This window comes from Drosophila suzukii, chromosome 3, assembly GCF_043229965.1.
Source record: "Drosophila suzukii chromosome 3, CBGP_Dsuzu_IsoJpt1.0, whole genome shotgun sequence".
Lineage (NCBI taxonomy): Eukaryota > Metazoa > Arthropoda > Insecta > Diptera > Drosophilidae > Drosophila > Drosophila suzukii.
This window is the reverse complement of record NC_092082.1, coordinates 7,549,393-7,571,670: the sequence shown is the minus strand read 5'-3', so window position 1 is coordinate 7,571,670 and position 22,278 is coordinate 7,549,393. Positions and strand designations below refer to the sequence as shown.

Genomic DNA, 22,278 nt, shown 5'->3' with positions numbered 1-22,278 from the left:
GCATTTCCAATTGAACAGGTAATTAATATTCTGGGCCACTATCTGTCTGCATGTAAATTACAAACTTCATCTAATTTAAAGATCAAATATGGTTGCAAACTGCATTTAAAGTCTGAAGTTAGACAAAAAATTAGTAAATTTCAATGGTATGAAATTAATTTAATATAATCTGAAAGTACAAGCTACATTTCTTAATAATTAAATAGCGAATCAGTGAGGGTAAGTTTAAACCACCTAAGTGGATGTATTTTTAAGCAATTGAAGTTCCAATTTATGGATCACTTTATTCATATCAAATATTATTAATATTTACTTGATAATATTTTTAAATATTTGAAGATTAAGTAATGAAGTTAAAATACAAATGCCATAACAGTAAGTATTTTTATACAGTTGAGGCTCAAATGATTTTAATATGCATTATTTTAATTACTTCAATGTTTTCCCTTGATTTTACCAATTATATGGACATATTTTACCAAAGATACTAGAGAAAGGTATACCTCGACTACTGCAAACTACGATAATGAGTGGGACAGGACGTGCCCTGTAACATCCGGATAACAAATCGAACGACACATCCCTGTGCGTGCGTGTCCCGATGAGATGTCACATGTCGTCGCCTGCAATCCGGTGTCCTCATCAGCAGGCTCAGCCCGAGGTCTGGCTCCCAACTACCAGTTGTTTAAGTCCCTGGATGCGGGAATGTGTTCGCTTCGAAATATGGAAAGTTGGCCAGGAACTATTTTTTAATTAACTGGATTTTGGCTTGAGTTGCTCCGCCTCAACTCGAACCATCCAGGCAGAGCCAGCCAGCCGGAGAAAAAGAGTCAGTTGGTGCAATTCAAGCTGATGTCAAATCCATTGCTGGACGACTGGCTTGTTAAATGTCAGGAACACGCCTCACTGATTTTCCAGGGTGGCAACGAGTGGGTGGCAGAGGCTGTATGGGGGAGTGCAGGGCAGAAAGAAAAGGCAGACGCAGAAATTTATCTGGCAGGAAAATTCGATTTTCCTATTCTCATTCTGTATGAGAGGCTGAAAGCATGCATCTGGTTCCACAATCAGATTCATTCATTTTCATTTATTGCCACGATAATACAATGCCAAGCTGTCAAGTTTGGCTAAAGATAGGAGTAAAAACCCTGCAGTGGATGGATGTGGCAATCTACATGGGATTATTTTAAAATATTATGAAAAGCACACATTTTTTCACAGAAACGTGTAACTTTTATTTAATATAGTCAAATAACTCAATCAGATTTTCCCAATGAAGGAAGAGGGATGTGTTCTTCTTTTTTAATATTAAAGTGAACATATATATTTTTATAAGCTTTAGAAGACGGTCAAATATAGCCATTTGAGTAACTTATTTGGGTTCCTAAAGTCATTCTTTCTGTCTGGTATTTATTTCTTTAAAAACTCTTGCAAATGCAAAACAGAGTGCATTCAAATGTAACATAATTGGCAACCAAATCACTACCGTTTATCCTCTATTTCGCAAACTGGCTACTGAGTATCTTATTGTTAATCCACTCGACATCAGCGGTCTTACTTGTGTTTTGCTGTACCTAAGAGCCCCAAGCGGCTTTTCACTTGAGCCAGGTCCATGCCTCAGTTTTCTTCTTTAGTTGACTAAATTGCTGCCAGTTAAAAAGCACTTAAGAGGTGTACTTACTCTAGTATTCCACTTTACGCTAAAAAAAAGACATTTCATCGTCGGCAGGCACGTTTAGGAGCTTGCCCCACGGACAGTCGTTCCCAGATACCCAGTTTAGTAGAGTAGGCTTTTATATTGCAGATCTACCTTGAGTATTTGCCTCCGGAGGGTACTTTGGTGCTACCACAGTCCGAGCTCGAGAGGTTAAACAAATATTAACATTTTAAATTGTCATGACATTGAAAAGTAACTTAAGAATTTCTTAATTTTTAGTTACCTTTAATTCAATTAAATTTATTAAAAATTTCTTATAGTGAATTGAATTTTTACAGATAAGCAATTTAGCCCAATGTCAATAGTTAACTCGACATTGGGAAATCTGCTGTAAATAATTCTGATTTTGGAATTTTGTAAGTTTATTTAATACAGTTAAAAGTTTTGATTTAAAAAATAACTAACTTTCAATTGCAACATGAATGTTTCTAAACGAACAATTTAACCCAACGTCAAAAGTTAACATGACGTTGAAAATCGGCTGTAAACACTTGTAATTTTGAAATTTCAATAGGTTATTTATTAAAGTTACGAGTTTCGAGTTACAAAATAACTAACTTTAAGTTGCAACATTATTGTTTTAAAAAAAAAAAACAATTTAACCCAACGTCAAAAGTTAACATGACATTGAGAAATGTTTCTGATACACCAGTTAACTTAAAGGTGCCGAAGCTCACATATTTATCCGTGAAAAGATTCAATTTAATGGGTGAGTCGCCTAAGGAGTCCTTAAAACGGCTATGGAAGGCGTAAGCTGAGTCATTTATTTATTTATAAGCACACAATCGAGCAGGGGCACACAGACAGGAAGCGTTGTTGGGGCAATCCATTTACGTGCCACGTCCACGTTTTCGTACTCGTTTTCGTCCTGGACTCTAGGTAGTGGCTAATTAATTTTACACCGTTTATCGCTGCGTTTCACGGGCATACACTCGTCGCTTAAGTCAAACAAATCAATCACGGGGGGAAAATGTTGGGCAGAAGGATGGCGCCAGTGGTCGGTGGCCAATTAGCAAAGCATACACCGCACAGCTGCTCTTTGCATGGCGACAAGACGACGCCGTCGCAGGAATCGCTGGAATCGCAGGACTCGCAGGACATCCACGATAATGTCAGTGCGGTAAGCCCTTAAGACAGATGAATGAAGTGGCAAACACAGCAGACAGTTCCAGCCGATTTACAGCCGAGTCCGGTTCGGAGGCGACGACTGGCTACTGACATTTACAAATCAGCAGTCATTACTTATTGGCCTCAAACACACAACGTCAGTGGGGCCACATGAGGGGCCTTAATCAGATTTTACCGAAGTTTGCATACCCATATAATAAGTGGAGGGAATTGATAAAAGTTTGCAATGACTGGCTTCAAGGGATCTAATAAATGAAGAGCCTCTAAAAATAATAGGTAGTCATTACATATTTCAATAAAGTTTCAAAGTATTGTAAGATTTGTTGAGGTGTAAAATTAGTCAGATAGGTATTATTTAAAAACTTGGAAAGGGCTAATGATTGCCATAATCCTCCAAAATAAAAAATGACTAATCTATTTATTATTGTAAAACAAGACATATGACCCAGGTATTTTTAAAGCTCTCAAGCAAATCAATTAATTTATGGGGTAACAATCGGAACCGCCAATCGGAAATTCGACTTTGGCATTCCCATTTTTTAGGGACAAGTTCCCGACAACTTTTTTCCGCCTGTTATATAAAATTGCACCAGTGCAATATAGCCATGTACTTCACAAGTTACGCACATAAAAACCGACGTTTAAAATCTGACAGTGAAAAAAATGCTAGGTGAACAAATAGACAGGAAGAGTGAAAAAGCGAAAAAAAAGTGGAGAAAAATGCAACAGCATTGAGAAGAAACTGAGTTCAAATAAAATAATAAAACCGAGGCATTTTTCAGCTTCATTAAATACCGACAAAGTTTGTTTTATGTATATGCTGCAAGTTACAGGCCAGAAACCAGCGAAAGATGGAGTTTCCGCCTACATATGAAAAACAGGAAAAACAAATAGAAGGGATATTTTCGAGACGATCGACTGCAAGATACCCTGTGGATAGTTACTTAAGGTTATTAAAAAAATGTAGGTTAAACTAAAATTATTTTAAAGGATTTTAAATATTTAACAGCATCTAACTAAAGAAAACTAATCAAAGTGAAATTAAATTATGTCTTATTTATAAGCTACTTCTTGGCCACAGTTACAGATAAAATACACTACTTATTGCAATTGACTTTCTAAGTAAACTGCCAGGAAAAACCGGATAAATATACTCTCCTTGAGGTTGGAGGTTGCTGGCACGGCCTTTTGGCCATTGACAGTGGTCGCAGTCAAGACTTCACTTTGGCAAATGAATTTGATAGGGAAAATGGCTTTTCGATTGGCAAACATCTACCTCTGCGGCAATGACAAAATATTTTTCTGCATATTTTTAAGTTACGGAAATGATATGACAAAGTTTCGATTCAGACCACTGTAGATCGGACATTGACAAATATTCAAAGCGGAGGCAGAGCACAATTGCCCAAACGGCATTGCCTGCAGTTTGTGTTAAATCAGCAACAATTGTTTGAATTGGAAGCTGGTCTCATATCTGTTTCAGGCTTTTGGCGTCGCTGTGACTCCGTTTGGGCTTAGGACTGGGCTTTGGCCAGCCGCCAGACAGAGGAAATTAAAATTTATATAGCCAGCCCAAACGCGGCAGATGCTGACTTCAGCACATTGTTGGTTTGGGGAACTCTGAATTTTTGGTACTTAGCATGCCTTCTTGCATCTCGTCGATTTCGCTGAAAAACTGGGTTAAGAATGAAACGTGGAGCGTGGCTGCCAATAAGCTTCCAATAGGCCATTTGTCAGCTCTGACCATCACGACAAAAAAAAGAAAAAAAGAAGGAGGCCATGGCAAGAATCGTTTTTTTCCTTCCTTCCTTCCTGTTGCCAAATGCTTGCCAATGGCTTTCAATTGGGTTAAGTGATTTGGCATTCAATCAATGTTCGTTTTTCTAACTTCCCCTTCAGCGCAATCACCACATAATTATAGCGTTTCCCGGCTGTTTGTTTTTGTTCTGGTTCTGGTTGTGGCATATAATACATACTCCGCCGGGCTCAAATGCATGTGGCAAATCAACAGTTGGCAGGACGAAAGGAGGTGGAGCTGGGGCCATAATGACTTTATTATCTGGCCCGATAGAAACTGATCTGACCAGGGTCCTGCGAAACATGTCCATTGTTCTACTCGCTCTGTGCGTGTGTAATTTAAATCAATTATGCGCTTGGGACCGAAAACATGTAACCGCTGTCAGAGGATTTGGACAATGAACTCGCCAAAAATGAGCAATAATAAAAGCAAATTAATGAGTCGGCCAATTTATAGCTCTTTTCCCGTTCAATCGTTTAATACAGCCGCTGGAATCACAATTCAGCACTGTGAATGTCCTTTAAAGCCAGCTGAACATTATTCTCTGTCTGCCACCTCGATTTCATTTGACATTTGATTTAGAACGCATTGTCGAGCAATCCCTGTCTGAGTTGCCGAAGGAGACGAGCAAATAAAAGGCTCAGCCCGCAATCATTGCGGTAAACAAAAGACAACTGCAGGGTTCACGAGGACACATGTTTATCAATGTCCTTTTGCAAAAAATTAGTTCAAAGCGGAATAGAAGCTCTGGGCGCAAAAAAAAATGCCACGATATACCATATGCCAGTGGAAAAAGCAGCAAAACCATAGACGCAGAGATGCTGAGTCTTCAGTTGCAGATAAAAAGCCAGGCCCTAAATTGACAGACCACATATTAAGCCACGATATGGATTGATTTATTGCCTTCGGACTGACTCTTTCCTTAACGTTATTTTTTGGCTTTTTTTAAGTGGAAGAAAAAAATGTGTTAGCCAGCCCGCACATTTTTCAGCAATTAGGAAATAATGTGTGGAAATTTAAGAACTTAAGAGCAACACAAACAGATACTTTTAAGGTATTAATTTAATAGCTACTCACTTGTTTCAATTTATTTTTGTGAGCTATACTTACCTAAAAAAAGAAAGGAGAAAAGTAGAATTAGTTCTTTAATAAAAAATATATAATTTGTTCTTAAACCAAAACCAATCTTAAAGCTTCTTGCATATTCCTACAAAAACCCATTTCCACATCATCAAAAACTTGACAGCACATGAGGCCTATTTGCTCCACACAAAGAACCAAAGAAAGGCCATCCCAATGACAATAATGTATTACAGTCGATGTCGATCACAAAAACAATGCCTACACCACATCGACCTCCACTTGTAAGGAAAAAACCCGAAAGGCGATAACAAAACCATATACAGAAAAAGTTGAAGTTCTTTAACAAGGACATGCCGAGAAAACACACCCAAACAGAGCCAAGGAAAACAGACAAGAGTGGAATCTCCCCACAGGCAAGACATAAAATATTTCTGAATGGACAAGGGGAGCAACAGAATTTCCAAGTGTTTTATATTGATTTCAATTGTTTGTTGGCACCCAAACATAAATATGATATTGAAGGGGGATATATAAAGAATACTTGACGTAGACTTCGAAGGTCAGTCACACGAAAGCAATATTTTATTTTCGTCCCTTTAATAGGAATAATAAATCTCTCGGTATTGATATCGTCTTAAGGTTTTTATAAATACAACAAATATTATATCGATCAATATATTAAATTTTTGGTGTAAAACTAAAGAATTCACGAATTTTCACCTTTAGATATTTCCATGAAAAGTTAAAGAAATTAGGAGTCTACTCGAACGACTAGGTTTAGTGGAAAGTTCATTAAATTCCTGAAAATTCGTGGTCTGGCGCTTTTCGATTGGATAGATATGACTTTGTAAATGACTTTCGTGAGCAACTAAACAAATTGGTTAAAAGGTGTTTTGCCCATGTATACGTGTGGCCGTCGATTTCGTGGCTATATTTTAATTACAGACTTTTAAAGTTTGTTTTACCTTTGCGTTTAGTTTTCCATTTTAACTAAACTGTCTGCGTGTTTGCATATTTAATCAACATTTTTTCTTTTTGTTTGGCTAACTTCCTACTTGGCTTCTGAGTCGTCCCGCCTACAGTTTTCGTTTAGTTGGACTCTACTCTGCGTTGGCATTTATAGCTCAGACCAGGAAGGACTAAAGTCGGAGGAGTTGAAGGAGTAGGAGTGAATGAGTGTATGAGTGGGTTGGTCGTCTGAGAATGACTGGCATAAATCACAGAGGGCAATATGCAACACTATTTCCAGAGCCGCACTGCGAATACTCCTGGCTGCTTTATGACCCCGCAAACCTGAAAGCCATTCCAAGTCCTCTAACTTCTTGTTGCAGCTTAACGCGTTAACTCGTACCTAAGCCAAAGTTTTAATGGGAGCTTGAGGAGTTCCCCGAAGTTCACTGGCGGTCTTACAGGTACCTTGCAAAAGACCTTCTTGGCGTTTTATTAAGCCCCTGTGATCGATTGTATTGGCCCAGGCGGAGAACGAAAACTTGGTGTTAGTTGGTATCACGAAAATAACTAAGTATCAAGGGATAAAAATAAGATGAATGTAAATCACACAACTGAGATCTTTTCTATTAAAACATGAAAGTCATACAACTGCCAGTAACTTAAATATTTATTCAAGCAGGAACCCTGCCATGCTATTCCAAAAAAAAACTTGTTGGCCCAAGAGAAACTAGCCAAAATAAAAATAAAATTTAAGTCCTCGTCATCCTGGACAGCATACAAAAAAAAACCAAAACAAAAAAGAGGAAACTCCTGCACACGCAATCCAGGCAGCTGCATCTTTGGACTTGTAAATTGCATTTGCAGCCAATTTACACAAAATTAAATTGAATTTACGCTACGCTTGCCCAAAATATCAATGAATGTCGCCCAGAGAGAAAGCGCACAGATGGTGGGCGGGATGTCCTTGGCACATGCAAGGACTCCACAGAGCACCGCAAAAAGTCAACTGCATTTTATCAAAATTCAAATTGTATTTCGTTGCTCGTCGCCGGGTCCTCGAGTAAGAGTCCTCTGCTTGTTTAGCATGCGTGATAAGCAGCCAGCAAAAAGCAAAAAGGACTGTCACACAAAAGTTGGAAACGCACACGGTCGCACATAAATGAAGTGCCTGCAAGTTGGCCGTGTAGTTTGTTGCATGTTGCACATGGAACAACAACTACTGGCGGCAGTATGTACTTCCTAAGACAGCATGGACAACAAACTAATGCACTCACTCGTGTGAAGCCAGCCCACCTTCCCATTTCGCCATTCAGTTGGCCATGCAACTCGCTGAACTGACTTGCTCGACAAATCACACGAGCTTCACTACGGGCAGCAAATGAATCCAGGCACAAGTTTCCTACCTGCGTAACTTTACAAGTGTTGAAAGCAGCTAAGGAATGGGCTTGAGCAGATAATGCCGGCGGACTAAAAGTCAGTTGAGTCTGAGTGTCGACCAATAGGAACTAGCTGGATTAGCAGATTGGGATATGCGAGGTTTTAAATATTTAAGATCCAGCTTAGGTTAAACATATTTATTATCAGAATGGAACATCAAACTGCTCTTCTGGATTTCTTAACTTGTGTTATCGGATCGCGATTTTAACGTGTGACACCTCTATGAGATTGTGTTTTCATTCTCTAATGTTCTACATTTAAATTTTCCTTTTTAAAGAGCGTCAAAATTATAACCCAGTTTCATGTTCCATTTTTCCGTATTTCCAATGGTTTTCAGTATAGGATCCCAAAACTGCATTTCTAATTTTCATAACTTGGGTAATTCGATTCCGATTTAGACGTGGGATACCTCTATGAGTTTGTGGTTGAATTCTGTAATATTCTACATTTAAATATTTCTTTTTAGAGAGGGTCAAAGTTTTAACCCATCTTCATGTTCGGTTTTTCGGTATTTCCAATGGTTTTCAGTATAGGAACCCAAAACTGCATTTCTAAATTCCATAACTTAAGTAATTCGATTCCGATTTAGACGTGGGATGCCTCTATGAGTTTGTGGTTGAATTCTGTAATATTCTACATTTAAATTTTGCTTTTCAAAGAGGGTCTAAGTTTTAACCCATTTTCATGTTTAATTTTTCCGTATTTCTAATGGCTATTAGTATGGGAACCAAAAACTACACTTAAAAATTCCATAACTTGGGTAATTCGATTCCGATTTCGACGTGGGATGCCTCTATGAGTTTGTGGTTGAATTCTGTAATATTCTACATTTAAATTTTGCTTTTCAAAGAGGGTCTAAGTTTTAACCCATTTTCATGTTCGATTTTTCCGTATTTCCCATGGTTTTCAGTATAGGAACCCATAACTGCACTTTTAATTTTCATAACTTAGGTAATTCGATCCCGATTTAGACGTGGGATACCTCTATGAGTTTGTGTATATATTCTCTAATGTTCTACATTTAAATTTTGCTTCTAAAGGAGGGACAAAATTTTTACCCATTTTCATGTTCGATTTTCCAATGGTTTTCAGTAAAGAACCAAAAACTGCAATTCTAATTTTTATAACTTGGGTAATTCGATCCCGATTTAGACGTGGGATACCTCTATGAGTTTGTGGATATATTCTCTAATGTTCTACATTTAAATTTTGCTTCTAAAGGAGGGTCAAAATTTTTACCCATTTTCATGTTCGATTTTCCAATGGTTTTCAGTATAGAACCCAAAACTGCACTTTTAATTTTCATAACTTAGGTAATTCGATCCCGATTTAGACGTGGGATACCTCTATGAGTTTGTGTATATATTCTCTAATGTTCTACATTTAAATTTTGCTTCTAAAGGAGGGTCAAAATTTTTACCCATTTTCATTTCGATTTTCCAATTGTTTTCAGTAAAGAACCAAAAACTGCAATTCTAATTTTCATAACTTGGGTAATTCGATCCCGATTTAGACGTGGGATACCTCTATGAGTTTGTGGATATATACTCTAATGTTCTACATTTAAATTTTGCTTCTAAAGGAGGGTCAAAATTTTTACCCATTTTCATTTCGATTTTCCAATGGTTTTCAGTAAAGAACCCAAAACTGCACTTTTAATTTTCATAACTTGGGTAATTCGATTCCGATTTAGACGTAGGATACCTTTATAAGTTTTTGGTTGAATTCTGTAATATTCTACATTTAAATATTTCTTTTAAGAGAGGGCCAAAATTTTAACCCATTTTCATGTTCGATTTTTCCGTATTTCCAATGGTTTTCAGTATAGGAACCCAAAACTGCACTTCTAATTTTCATAACTTGGGTAATTCTATGAGTTTGTGGTTGAATTCTCTAATATTCTACATTTAAATTTTCCTTTTTAAGGAGGGTCAAAATTTTAACCCATTTTCATGTTTGATTTTTCCGTATTTCCAATGGGTTTCGGTATGGGAGCCCAAAACTGAACTTTTAATTTTCATAACTTGGGTAATTCGATTCCGATTTAGACGTGGAATACCTTTATGAGTTTGTGGTTGAATTCTCTAATATTCTGCACTTAAATTAGGCTTTTTAAAGACTGTCAAAATTGTAAACCTTTTCATGTTCGATTTTTCCGTATTTCTAATGGGACCCCAAAACAGCAATTCTAGATTTCACAACTTGAGTTATTGTATCCCGATTCTAACATGGGATACCTTTATGAATTTGTTGTGCAATTCTTTACAATTTTACACCAATATTACTTATTTGGTTAAGGCTTTAAATTTTGTTTAAATTTTTTGTGTAGGACAAGCACGGTTTTGTGACATTGAATTTTTTATAATGGAGCGTGTTTGACAGCAGGAAATTTAAAAAGCTTCACACTTCCTAAAACCTGATAAATATGTAATGAATGTATCTATTATTGATAAGATTACACATTTTATTTTTAGGCCTTTGGTCTTTGGGTCAATTTGACGAAATTATTAAATAAATATAAATGTGTTGATTAGACACCTTTCTAACAAATTATACCAAAAAAGTTTTTTTTTTTAAGCTTTTAAAGAGAGCAGTGGTATCTTTGCACTTATACTTTTTGCCTGCCTTATGGTTTATTGAATATATTGATACGGTGTAAACAAATCATTAGTTAGGCGTTGTCCCAGGCAGGGACACCAGTGTCCCAAGGGTCGCCAAAGGTCTAACTCTGTTTCCTGAAAGCAACGTTAAGGATTCCGTGTGCACTCTCATCAATATCATATTAATGCTCGGCTGCCAACAAACAATTGAAAACAATACAAAATACTTAGGAATTCCTTTGCCCCTCAGCCAGTATTTATTCCCTGCCTGGTTCGTGACGTGTTTGTCTGGTTGTTTGGGACCGTGTGGATGCCTCAAGTTTGGCCTTGTGCCAGAAATCCTACCTTCCTCATTTTTATACATGTATCGTTGTGCCATCCCTTCTTGGGATCGGTTTTTGTTTTCGTCTTAGAAAGGGGATATCCAAAATGGAAAGGGGAAAAGACGGAAATACTTCGAGGTTTGGGCCGTTATGCATATTTGCCATTTGTTCACCTCTGGATCTGTTCTTCGCATGCCAGAAATATGCCGCAAGAGCTGTCAATTGTTGATGATGTGGGAATTGTTAGAACCTAATGTTTTTTAAGGAACCAATAATTTCAGAAGGGCTTTAATGTGTTACTTTGGGTTTCGATTTCTTGTAGTAAGTGGATATTAGATTTACTTTATTATGAATAGTTTCCGATAGATTATAAAGATGTAATCTATTCATATGGATCATTTATTCGTATAGCTTGAACATATTTAGAAAACTGTCGCTTATCTACCTATTCATTTTATTAGTTTTATCTTATTTAAGTTACCAGTCAATGAATCATCAATATATCGATGTTTGGATACGGATATTTAAATGTTTAACGCAACATTATAAACATGTCTTAAAAACATAGAGCAATTTAATTCAGAAAACCTTTTTCAATGTATTAAGTGTGTTTAAAAACAAAGAAGTCAGGGCGAGTGTCCAACGAACTTAAAGTGCTTAAACTGCATTGAGCTGGTCATGTCCAGCGCTTCTGGAGGGCAGTTCCGTGCTCCGGCGCTACATACACGATGGAGATTGGGAGGTGGCAGATGAGCCCCATCCTGTTGGCAACAACATCTTGCTTGGAATTTACGTGATGTACATTTAAACGCGGGTGAGCAACCGGAATTATGCGTCCACCGGGTCTGGAGCTGCTGCAGCTCTGGGAGTTCACAGATTGGGTTGAGGGGATGGTAGAGGTAGATGGTATGGGTATGGGATTTTCGAACAGTTTGCTAAATTGGCATGGCCAGACTGAAGGCAAAAGGCACGCCTAGGTGAGCGCGCGCCCTCCAATATTTCTGGCTCGACTGCGACGGGTCTATAAGTATGCTGGGAGCAGCGGCAGGGAATCGCACATCTGCTGAAAAAATTGATTGATGATTGATGGCAATACAAAAAGGGCGACGTATGCCTCCCGCACATGAGCGTTTCCCGGGGAAAGGTGCATCCACATCCACATCGACATCCATATCCACATACTGATATAGAGGGAAAACCGAATGGGAGAAAAGCGCAATTTCACATGTGTACATACATATACACTCGTTTCTGAGTGGGCGGCGCTGAATGTGTGGGCGGGGTTTTAGGTGGTTTCGGGCTGGCACAAATATTCATGAGCAAAATGCCGTGTGCTCGTCTCCCGTCGCGCGGCTCAGACAAAATTTGCATAAATTTGGAATTTGAAAAGCTATCCAGCCTGATGGAAATGATGACGAGAGCAGCACACACCTAAACACCCACTTCAAACAAACCGGGGACGAAGCGACGATGAAGATGGAACGCCCCCAGTCAGTTTGTGGCACGTTGTATTAAGGCATTAAATGTTTGCCGCACACATTGGAGAACAAATATGCTGGAGCCTGAAATGGGAGCGGAAATGCCAGCCGGCATTGCTGAATTATTATCGAGAGTTTTGGCTAAGAAGCCTTGTACATATCATTTTGCAGAACACTGATAGAAATGCCAAAAATTTTGACATTCGTTTAATAGGCTCATTTATAATGTGGCTTGGATTGGGCTGTTAAATATTTTTCAAGCTATTGAAAATGAAATAAATTATGAAAGTAATCATTTGGATATGGATTAAGAATGTCATTTAACATCCAGATAAAAGGATCATAAAGCAATTATTTGGTTATGTATTAAGAATGTCAGTCAACACTCAGGTAAGGTTTAAAATGTTTAGGGAGACCTAGAAATTCTATTAAAAATTGTTTTCATAATTTGTTTTAAAAGTGTTCAACTAAAAAGGGCTTGTCCTACCATTTTAATATTGAGATTATAGAGAGAATAGATTTTAACCCACCTAATGAAAATATGCTTCACAAAAATTAACAAGTTGAAACATTTGAATGAAAAATATTCAACCATATTTAAGTCAGATATTCGTGGTGCCATCAAATCTCTAGGGGTTTAAAACCTCTTTTTTAAAGTTTAGGTCACATCCAATAATTTAAAAACACCTTAAAATCAGTTTATTGTTTTTTTAGGTGTCAAAAAGTATGCAACACTATTCTTTTAACTCAAAAGTACAAAGAATTCATTCAGACAGACGACTATCATTTATACATTGCATACTTTTAGACACCTCATTTGTGTGACACACCCATTACTCATTCTTATGATTATTAGTCCCCATTTTTACTGTGATTGCTCTATGTGATTCAGGGTTTTGGCTTAGACTGTGAGTCACCTACCAATTTTCTGTGACTAATCTGCTGCAGTTGCACTTGCAGCTTGTGCGATTGCAGGAGTTGACCTGTTGGGCCTGACATTGTTCCTGGACTGCTTGATGTTGGGTTTCTTAATGATGATGTTGTTGATGATGTTGTTGCTGAAGTGGCACTTGCATCGCTGGCAGCGGAATGCACTTGCTGTTAGCAAATTGCTTGGGTCTTGCAGAAATCGCGCAAATTGTGTCGGCTGCTCAAACTGAGGCGGCCGGAACTGGATGGCTGATTTTGTAGTAATTGCTGTTGGTGGCGTTGCAGCTGCAGACGAGGGTAGGGATATCCAAGGGATTGGGGATTTTGCTGCCAGCGCAAGCGCCGCACGTTTAGGGCGCCACATGGATAGGCAACCTGCAAGAGAATTGATGAGAGATTCAAGAAAGAACACAACACAACACGAATTGTTTGACAGACATCCGAAGAAGCTGTCACACGGAAAATAATACAAAAAAACACAAATGCATATTTACTGTCAAGAAACAACAACATCAATGAGCAGGGAGCACAACATCGATTGGTAAATGGTTATATTTATGAGTTAAATGGAAATCATGATTACAGATAGTGGTCTTGCGTTATTAGAGAGGCTTATGAGTATGTAGTAGTAGCAGTAGAGTAGTAGAAACAACATCAACAACAACAACATCAATTATAGAACAACATCAATATATTGGAGTCAGTAACAACATTGATTCTTATAATTTATAACTTATTTGCGTTCCCCAACAGTATATAATGGAATTAATATAAATTGATATGTGTCTTTCTTTTTCTTACCCAGCTTGAAAGAATAGACATACACACACTTTAGGATTTGAGTAGAGACTTAGAGACATTCAAGAAAGGAACATTCCGACACACTTAAAAATATATATTTTACTTACCTTTTCCTATTAATACAGGTTAGTTTATTTAAAGGTTATACTTATATATATAAATAGGCGACGTAAATAATGTGCTAAAAGTACAACTAGATTATCTCATGCACAAGTAGTAACATTTACCAAACAAATGATATTGGTGCTGCAATCAAGGGGTAATACATATACTATCAAAAAATATAACATGTAAATGAAATAAGAAAGAAACCCTTTACGAAGAGTTCCGACAAAGCGTAGTGACATTAAAAAAAAAATTAACAAGGAACTACAAATTTATTCAAACATGTTTTTAGAACTCCTAAATCCCCATAAAATGATCTGTCATCATTGCGGATTTATTTTGTTGGTTGGAGATTGAATGCCGTGACGAGGTAGCATAACACCCACAAAGACGCACTGCCAGATATACGACTGCAATGTAAATCGACATTTTTATTACGGTGTTGGAATACGTCATGCTCCTTTCTCCACAATAAAAATGTCGCGCATTCGGCTTTGAAATGCAAAAAAATGTTCAAGCGTTCCCACTCCATCCTTTTGTGACGGAACATTTTCGAGTTGAGGAGCTACCAGTTTTCTAATAAAATATATTTTTACACATGCGCATGCATAAAATATTCTCTTTGTAGTCGGTGTCGGCAATATTTCATGGGCTTTATAAAGTTGAAAATTGTTCCTTCTATGGCTCAGACAGTTTTTATGGCCACAGAAGAGTATAGTCGGAGGCTGGTTCTTCAAACATTAATCAAATTCTTTATCTCAGTTTGGGGCCAACTTTTAGGGGGTATTAGTATAAATTTGCTTGAAAACATAATTTTGGTCATATTTTTTTGAATTTTGTTATTATAAAGAAGTCAAGAATGACTAGTTTTTCTTGGTTAAAAAAATCTATATATAGAATATTTTTTTTCTATTAATGGTAAAAGTCTTTAGATGTCATGTAACTAAATACCAAGAGCATTAGATCTAAGGTCTGACGATTGATTCCCTCCGACTTGCTAAATCTTTCGTTACACTCTTCCTGGCACAGCTGGCTATCTTAATTAATTAACTGATTTGCAAAAATAATAATAAAACTGTCAGCCGCAAGAGAGAGTCGACTGAAATCTCCTGTCCGATTCAACATACTATGTGGCGAATATATATATATTTTTTTCTTATCTCAAATTCCTCTTGGCCAGGACACGGGACCATCTCGCTTACTCTCCTGCTATCCTGGCCATGGGCAGAGTGGCCGTGGTCCTTGTTTTTCTGGAAACTGGCATCCGCCAACACTTAATTAAAATGGCATCCGGCCGAGGCGGAAAAAATCCTGAGCGGCCCAGCATGCCACTGCCTTCCCCGTCATCGTCCACCTCTATATGGATGTATATGTAGACCATCCATCGCCGGCGCGTCCAGTGGTGTGAGTAAGTGAATTCGTTTCCCGCTTTTGGCCGTTGATTGATATGCCAATGAAGCGAACGCCGAGCTCAGGGCTCCTATTCCATGGCCAGACATATCTGGATCCCAGGGTCCAGGGACCAGGGACCAGAGACGATATACGGGAGAGATCCAAGGAAAGAATGCGGAAAAAATCTAGTTCGTTAGCTCTTATGCAAAGCGGGACAATAGTGTACACTGCGGCCCAATCGCTGGCGCAAAGTCAACAAATGCAGATGGGGCCAGATAAATTGCCAAACTGAAGCGTCCAGCACCAAAAGCGGCTTCGGGCCCAATAGGAATGGCTTGGCTTTTAGCTCAGTTAGTTGCGGTTCAGTTCGGTTCGATTCAGTTCGTTTCGGCAGAGGCCTGCAATGGATGGTATGGTCAGCTTTGGCCCTCGTCTGGAATAACAACACAAATTTTTGCTTTTTTCCCTGCCGAAACAAAGTTTAGGTGAATAATGAAAAGAGGAGTGGCATCCGAAAGGTGTGCTATAAAATCAAAGGGATTCATCAGCACAGAGATACACTTTCCAAAGTTAAAACAAGTGTGGATAACAAGTGTTGGACCAAATGTTATAATATTATATTATAAGCAATCTTATCTTGAGCTAAACTCTAGTTTCAGTTGCACCTTAAAAGTAGAGACTACAAATATCTATAGTTATTTCTCATCTATAATAAGGGTATTCAGAATTCATTAATTGCGGAAGAGCTACAACTAACCACAAAATCCATTCATTCATGAATTGTGCTACATCATGGGCGAGCGTGATTAATTGCAGGCTGTGGTTAAATCCTTTTTAGTCCTGATTTCGGAATTTTCCAGGTTAACTCGACTAGTTCTTTTTACTTTCCCTTCCTCTTTGGGTAAGTGTAGCGACATAGGAAAAAATATACAACAGCCCTTGTGGCCAGGTAAACAAAAATTCCACGTTAAGAAAGGTTCAATTAATTTTATGCTTTTTCAGGGAAATTTAAAGCAGTTGAAGTTAGTTTGATTAAGAAAGCAGGAAGAACAGAAAATTAGGATAGGTTTGTAAATGTATTTTTTGACTTAATAAATACAAATCTTTTACAAATTAAAAATCGTAACGCTTTTTTAAGGAAAGAACAAGAGGTTTAATTTAAATCCAGACCGGGAGTCTTGACCCTTTCCGCCTGGCATTTCTTCGACTTCCGTTCCTAAGGCTTTTGAATTATCAGCGACGGCCAGTCCCCGGCATATGTGCAAAGTTTCTGCCCACTTGCCGTATTTGCTGCCTTCTCTATCTACTTGGCAGCAGATATTTTTCATTTTTGAAAAAAGAAAATTATGACTTTTCCCACCCAATGCCCGGCACCGCCCCCTTTTTCGCCTCGTTTTGGGAAATTTGAATACGACAAAGCGGCGCATAAGATTCAGATAAAGCTAAACTGCCAGTTGCCATGAAAAGTTGAGCGGTGTTTCAGGCTTTTTTCCATGACCGCCGCCTTGTGAGGCCGCAGCTTGACTTTTTATTTTTATGCTAAACTGTTTCCTCTCTGCAAAAGGCCGTATTTCGTTGGCGCAAAAAACTGGCTGCCAAACTGTGGCACAAAGAGGAAACCGGAAGTTATATCGTCCTCCGGATGATTACTGCACTTTCTGTGCGCAAGTTGTTGCCCCTGTTGAAGTGGTCTGAAGTCTCCGGGGCCTCGAGTTGAAGGATCCTTCACTTATCAAAGCACTCGATACGTTAATTAAAAGATCAGGAGGGGATTTTCTCCGAGCCTTGAACGGGTTAGAAGCCGTCTCGATTTAATAAAACAACTCTTGATTATGCAACAGGAAGAGTGACTTCCTTCGGCTGAACAAAGGCGGAGAACAAAGGTGGAATTCCTCCGGCTCGCCCCCAAGTTTTAATAAGTAGCACACATGCAGCAACAGTCGACTTCTTGCCACACACAGTGGCACATTGGCAAGTGCACAGAAACCAGAGACAAGAACAAGCACAAGAACAAGTATAGAAAAAGTCGGGTCTGAAAGTTCTGAAAGAAGCCGAAGAGAAGAAAGATAAACTCTTCCCAACGCATCCAAGCCGGGCCTAGACTAAGAAAATGTAATAAATTTCCACACAAAAACAGCCACAAATTTCCCTCTCAGTGTTTGTCAGAGTAAACAAAGGAAAATATGAAAACAAAAGGCTGAAGGAGAGAAGAATACTTGGATGGCTGGGGATGGAATGGACCAGCCTATCTATATTCTTCTATCTTGGAAAAGCAATGGCAGAGGGTGTCCTCCGGTTTGTACAACTCTGGCTGCAGTTCACAACATTTTGCATATTCAATAAACTGCTTCTTGCCGACTTGTGTTTAGTTTGATTTCTATTTGAAGACTCTTTTTGTGTCGTCCTAAGCAAAATTAAATTTCAGTTATGAGTTTTTAGACCAGAACCAGGCACAACTAGAGGCGGGCACACAATCAAGATTTGTTGTTTTTTCCAACAATCGAAATAGTTGTGGGGGTCAGGAGAAAGGGCCACCAATTTGCAGAGAAACAAATATTATGTTTTATTTATTTTCTTTGGGCTATTCAAATAAGTTTACAAAATTTTAATTACTTTTCCAACCACATGGCCATAATACCCAGCAGGTGGGGGGATAATCAACACGCTGAAACATGTGTTCCCTAAACGCTTTTACATGGCTACACATGTTCGGCATTTAAAACTAAAACTCAATTAGGGCAAACATTAACAAACATAAATCACAAAACAAAACAGAAATATATCTATATATTTTGGACAGTGAAAATTGCAATCAATTTTCAAGCCCTCTTTTGTCGGCCTGTCATAAAATTGCCCCGACCAACGCATTTAAGGATTGTCAGAGTTTTTGCAGAAATAATTTAGCACAGTGGCAGCAAAATCCACAAACATCGAAATCGAAAGCAATCAAAGGGGATTTGCACAATTTTCAGTTGGGCATGCAAGTTCGAATTTTTTTTGAGAGCACAACATACAGGTAGAAATACATCAAAGAGTAAATCCTTGTGGTAAACATATATTTTTCTTATTTCCCTAAATATTTTAGTTGGGGGGGAAAGAGTAGTGAAAGATACCACAACAAATTATAAGAACAACACTCAAACAATGTGCATTTATGGGAAAATTATATGTCTAGCTACTTAATTGATGAAATTGAGGGCATTGCCCCTGGTCACTTACCCCTGCAATGGACTGCTTGTCATTGTGGAGCGAAGCCTGTGCCCCCGAAGTGGGCGATGTGGCAGGCGTGGCGGAGGTCTCCGGACTGAAGTAAGTCAGAAAAGCGCAACCTGCAATGACAATCATTATATTATCAATCAATAAACGCAAGTGTAAAACGGGGTATATTCATGGTTTAAAGGATGATTTCCAAACTATCTCTTAGATTAATTTTATCTATTTTACCCGCTAAATCCATGTTCGTTTTATTTCACAATTAAAGCCCTGTCGGGTGGAATGTCCTGGTGAAAGGGACTGCAAGGACTAACCACCACACACACACACACATGTCGGTTTGCGTGTGCAAAGCGTCAACGTGTTTAGCACAGTTTTGTGGCCATTTTCATAAATCCGTGTAATTTTCCCCACCGCTTGCTTTCCCATTGTTTGCCTGTGGTGGCCCGCTAGGTGTTGTTTTTAAAGGACGGCAGGGGGATCCTCCTGTCTCTGCTCCTCATTAACTGCTCAACTGCCGCCCCGTATTTCACCTGCACGGCGACAGGCTCGTGTCAGCCTAAACCGATTTAGCAACACATATTCCACCAGCACGAAGCCAGCCCCTGACATGTGGTCATACCAGGAGCACCCTGCCTTCCCCCATTGACTGTCTGTTCCCACCCCGGGTTACACGGGAAAAAATAAGGCATACAATATGATTCAGGTGATCTTTATAACGATTGCTCGTATAGTTTCAGCAATGGTATCACTATGTTTGAAAATGTTAGTCTAAAATATGTGTTTATTAAGCTATCCTCTCAAAACTGAGAATCCTTGCTTAGCAGAACCCACTTAAATGACACTATTAAAATGTCCTGTCATGTAATTTTTTTTTTACATTAAATTGGTTTGTTAAGGTATGTAAATTTTGGTATAAGACTATCTACTCGAAACTAAGAATCAACACAAGAATGGCAATATACATGTTTCTTATCCATACATTTTATTACTGTAAATTGATTTAATTGATAAAAAAAAATTGAAATAGTAGAATAGGTTCCACAAAGAGTTATAGGTGCCTTAGTAAATCTATAAAACATTTGTTTTCTTTTTGTTACTCACTGCACTACTTTGTGGTGATAATGAACCATATTTATAGGTATAACTATATATACCAGTAGTGGTGATCGAACCTGGACCTTTTTTTTGGCTCGGAGTATAGCCCTACAACTATTCATGGATTACTTGAGAAATAAGATTATTTTTAACAGTTTTTATTCATTGAAAAAATCAGAATATCAAAGTAAGATCTTTTTTAACCGTGTAACCACTGCAACAGCAACAATTATATTTAACTTTTAGCCCAAAACGCGCGCACGTTTAGGCCAGGAGTAGTCCTTTAGCCCGTCTCCCTGTCGCCCAGCCTTTTCCCGTGGCCTTTTGTCTGGGCAACTCAAAAGGCCACAGCATGCAACACGTCAAAAGTTGAACGACAAGCGACCAGCTACAACAACTGTAGGGACAAGTGCAAGAGCAACAACCGAACAACCGAGCAACTGAACAACCTGCCAACTGTCGACGTCAGCGCCGTCTAACAACATAAAAATTGTCGGCACATTGTTGAAATGCCAGGAAATTATGTGCAGCCCCACAGGACGAATGGCGAAAGGAAAGCCGAAAGAGCTGTGGGGGATAACAGCTGCCAGTAATTAAAATGAGCAATTCACACAGTGTAGCGGCAAAAACAGTGACCAGACCTCGCGCCTAATGAGTTTATTAATTAAAAATCACTCTCATATATACATGAATGTACAGTTGCGTGCAGTGAAATAGCAAAGGTGCAGGAAAGACAAAAAAGTTGAAATATTTTGGTAACGTTTAAAGAAAATTACAAAAAATTGGTTATCATAATCATATTTGTTTCTTTTGTATACCAAATGATATGTTTTGAAAATTCGTAAAGCTTGTTTTAGATTTTAGGAACCTAGTAAGACTAAGAAAAAAAGAAAAATTATATACTCTATAATTAAGATCGCTTACTTTCAAAATATAATTCAAAATACGATTAACGTCTATGAAAAGATTTTAACAACTTTAATAACGAGTCAAGATATTTCCAGTCGTCGTTCATTAAACGACCTTAAACTAATATATTTTAATTGCACCTTATTTCTGCCAATTCACTTTGCCAGAGAAAATCTCAAACTCTTGCTCTTTGCTTCGCCTCCCCTAATTTACTTAAATTTATTAACCCACATTAACCACATTCCTGGCAGAATGTTGCTCATGGGGCCTTCGTAATGTGCCTCCGAAGCAATATTATAAGTTGCTTTAGGCTTTTAAAACTTTTCACTTTCAAGAGGAAAGTGCGGTTTGGTATCTCTTTTGCGGCAAATCAACTTTCAAACTGAATGCTAATGAATCATTTTCGCCAGCCCACTGACCGCAGTCGGTAAAGGTAGTTGGTCCACCCCACACCATTTATTAGTGGTTCTTGGCGAGGCCAAATTTATGTTTGCGGCTTGTTCAAGCAATAAACAAGACTGAACATGAAAGACCGGATATGAAAAAGGACTAGAGGTCTGACTGCAAAATTTAATTATCACTATTTTTTGCACATTTCCTATTAAACTTGCTCAGACGGAGTAGTAAAGAAGCAGAAAGTATGGTAAAACAAGTTGAATGAAAGTGAATTATAAAAAAAGAAAAACCAAAGGATATCGAAATTGCCGACAAATACAAACAGTCAACTCTCATCTTTGTCTTGGAATTCTAAGAAATGATACTTAACTCAAGTGTCCTTAAGAAAATGAAAGCATACTTTTTGGGGCGGTTTGTTTCTTGTATCGATTGTTCATCAACATCTGACGATGTTTGAAAATTTCATTTTTGATATTTGTAAGAAAGAAAGAAATTTTAAAGACACGGTTACCTCCACTCAATTTTTGGCGCTTTGTAAGAAAATATATACTTAGAAGAGCCACAAACGATTTCCCTACCATATTTCCATGCCATATTTTTCGTGAACAAAGTTTGGCAAGTGCCCTAAAAGTCGTGTGTCTATTCTTAAGCAAATTGCAGACTTATTAGCCACCACTGAATTATACACCACTTCTAAGTAAACCACAAAGGCAGCAAACAAGGGTAGCTTAAATTTTCTAATATGTATGGCTCAGGCGGCTAGGTAAATAATTGATACCACTTTTTCAAGAAGAGGCAGGAAGCCCGTCGCCAGTGTACTTTTTGGCCTCTTTTTATGGTATTAAGTTATTATGTGCTTAAACCTAAATATAATGCCGAGGGGCTTCAGATGTTGAACGCCAGCCGTGGCTGTGCTTTTATT

General features: G+C 38.2%; 1 protein-coding gene across 15 annotated transcripts in view; it reads right to left on the bottom strand.

Annotated features, from left to right (window-relative positions):
* The window catches only part of bru3 (bruno 3), a 273,316-nt gene that overhangs the window by 250,427 nt on the left and 611 nt on the right, over positions 1–22,278 (bottom strand). For 13 of the 15 annotated variants that reach the window (XM_070996712.1, XM_070996713.1, XM_070996718.1 and 10 more), the window contains exon 2: positions 18,960–19,069. In XM_070996712.1, the coding sequence (XP_070852813.1) occupies positions 18,960–19,069 (110 nt within the window). Of the gene's footprint in view, positions 1–13,433; positions 13,632–18,959; positions 19,070–22,278 lie in introns of those variants that run through there. The other 2 variants (XM_065864883.2, XM_065864875.2) reach the window with 2 other exon arrangements.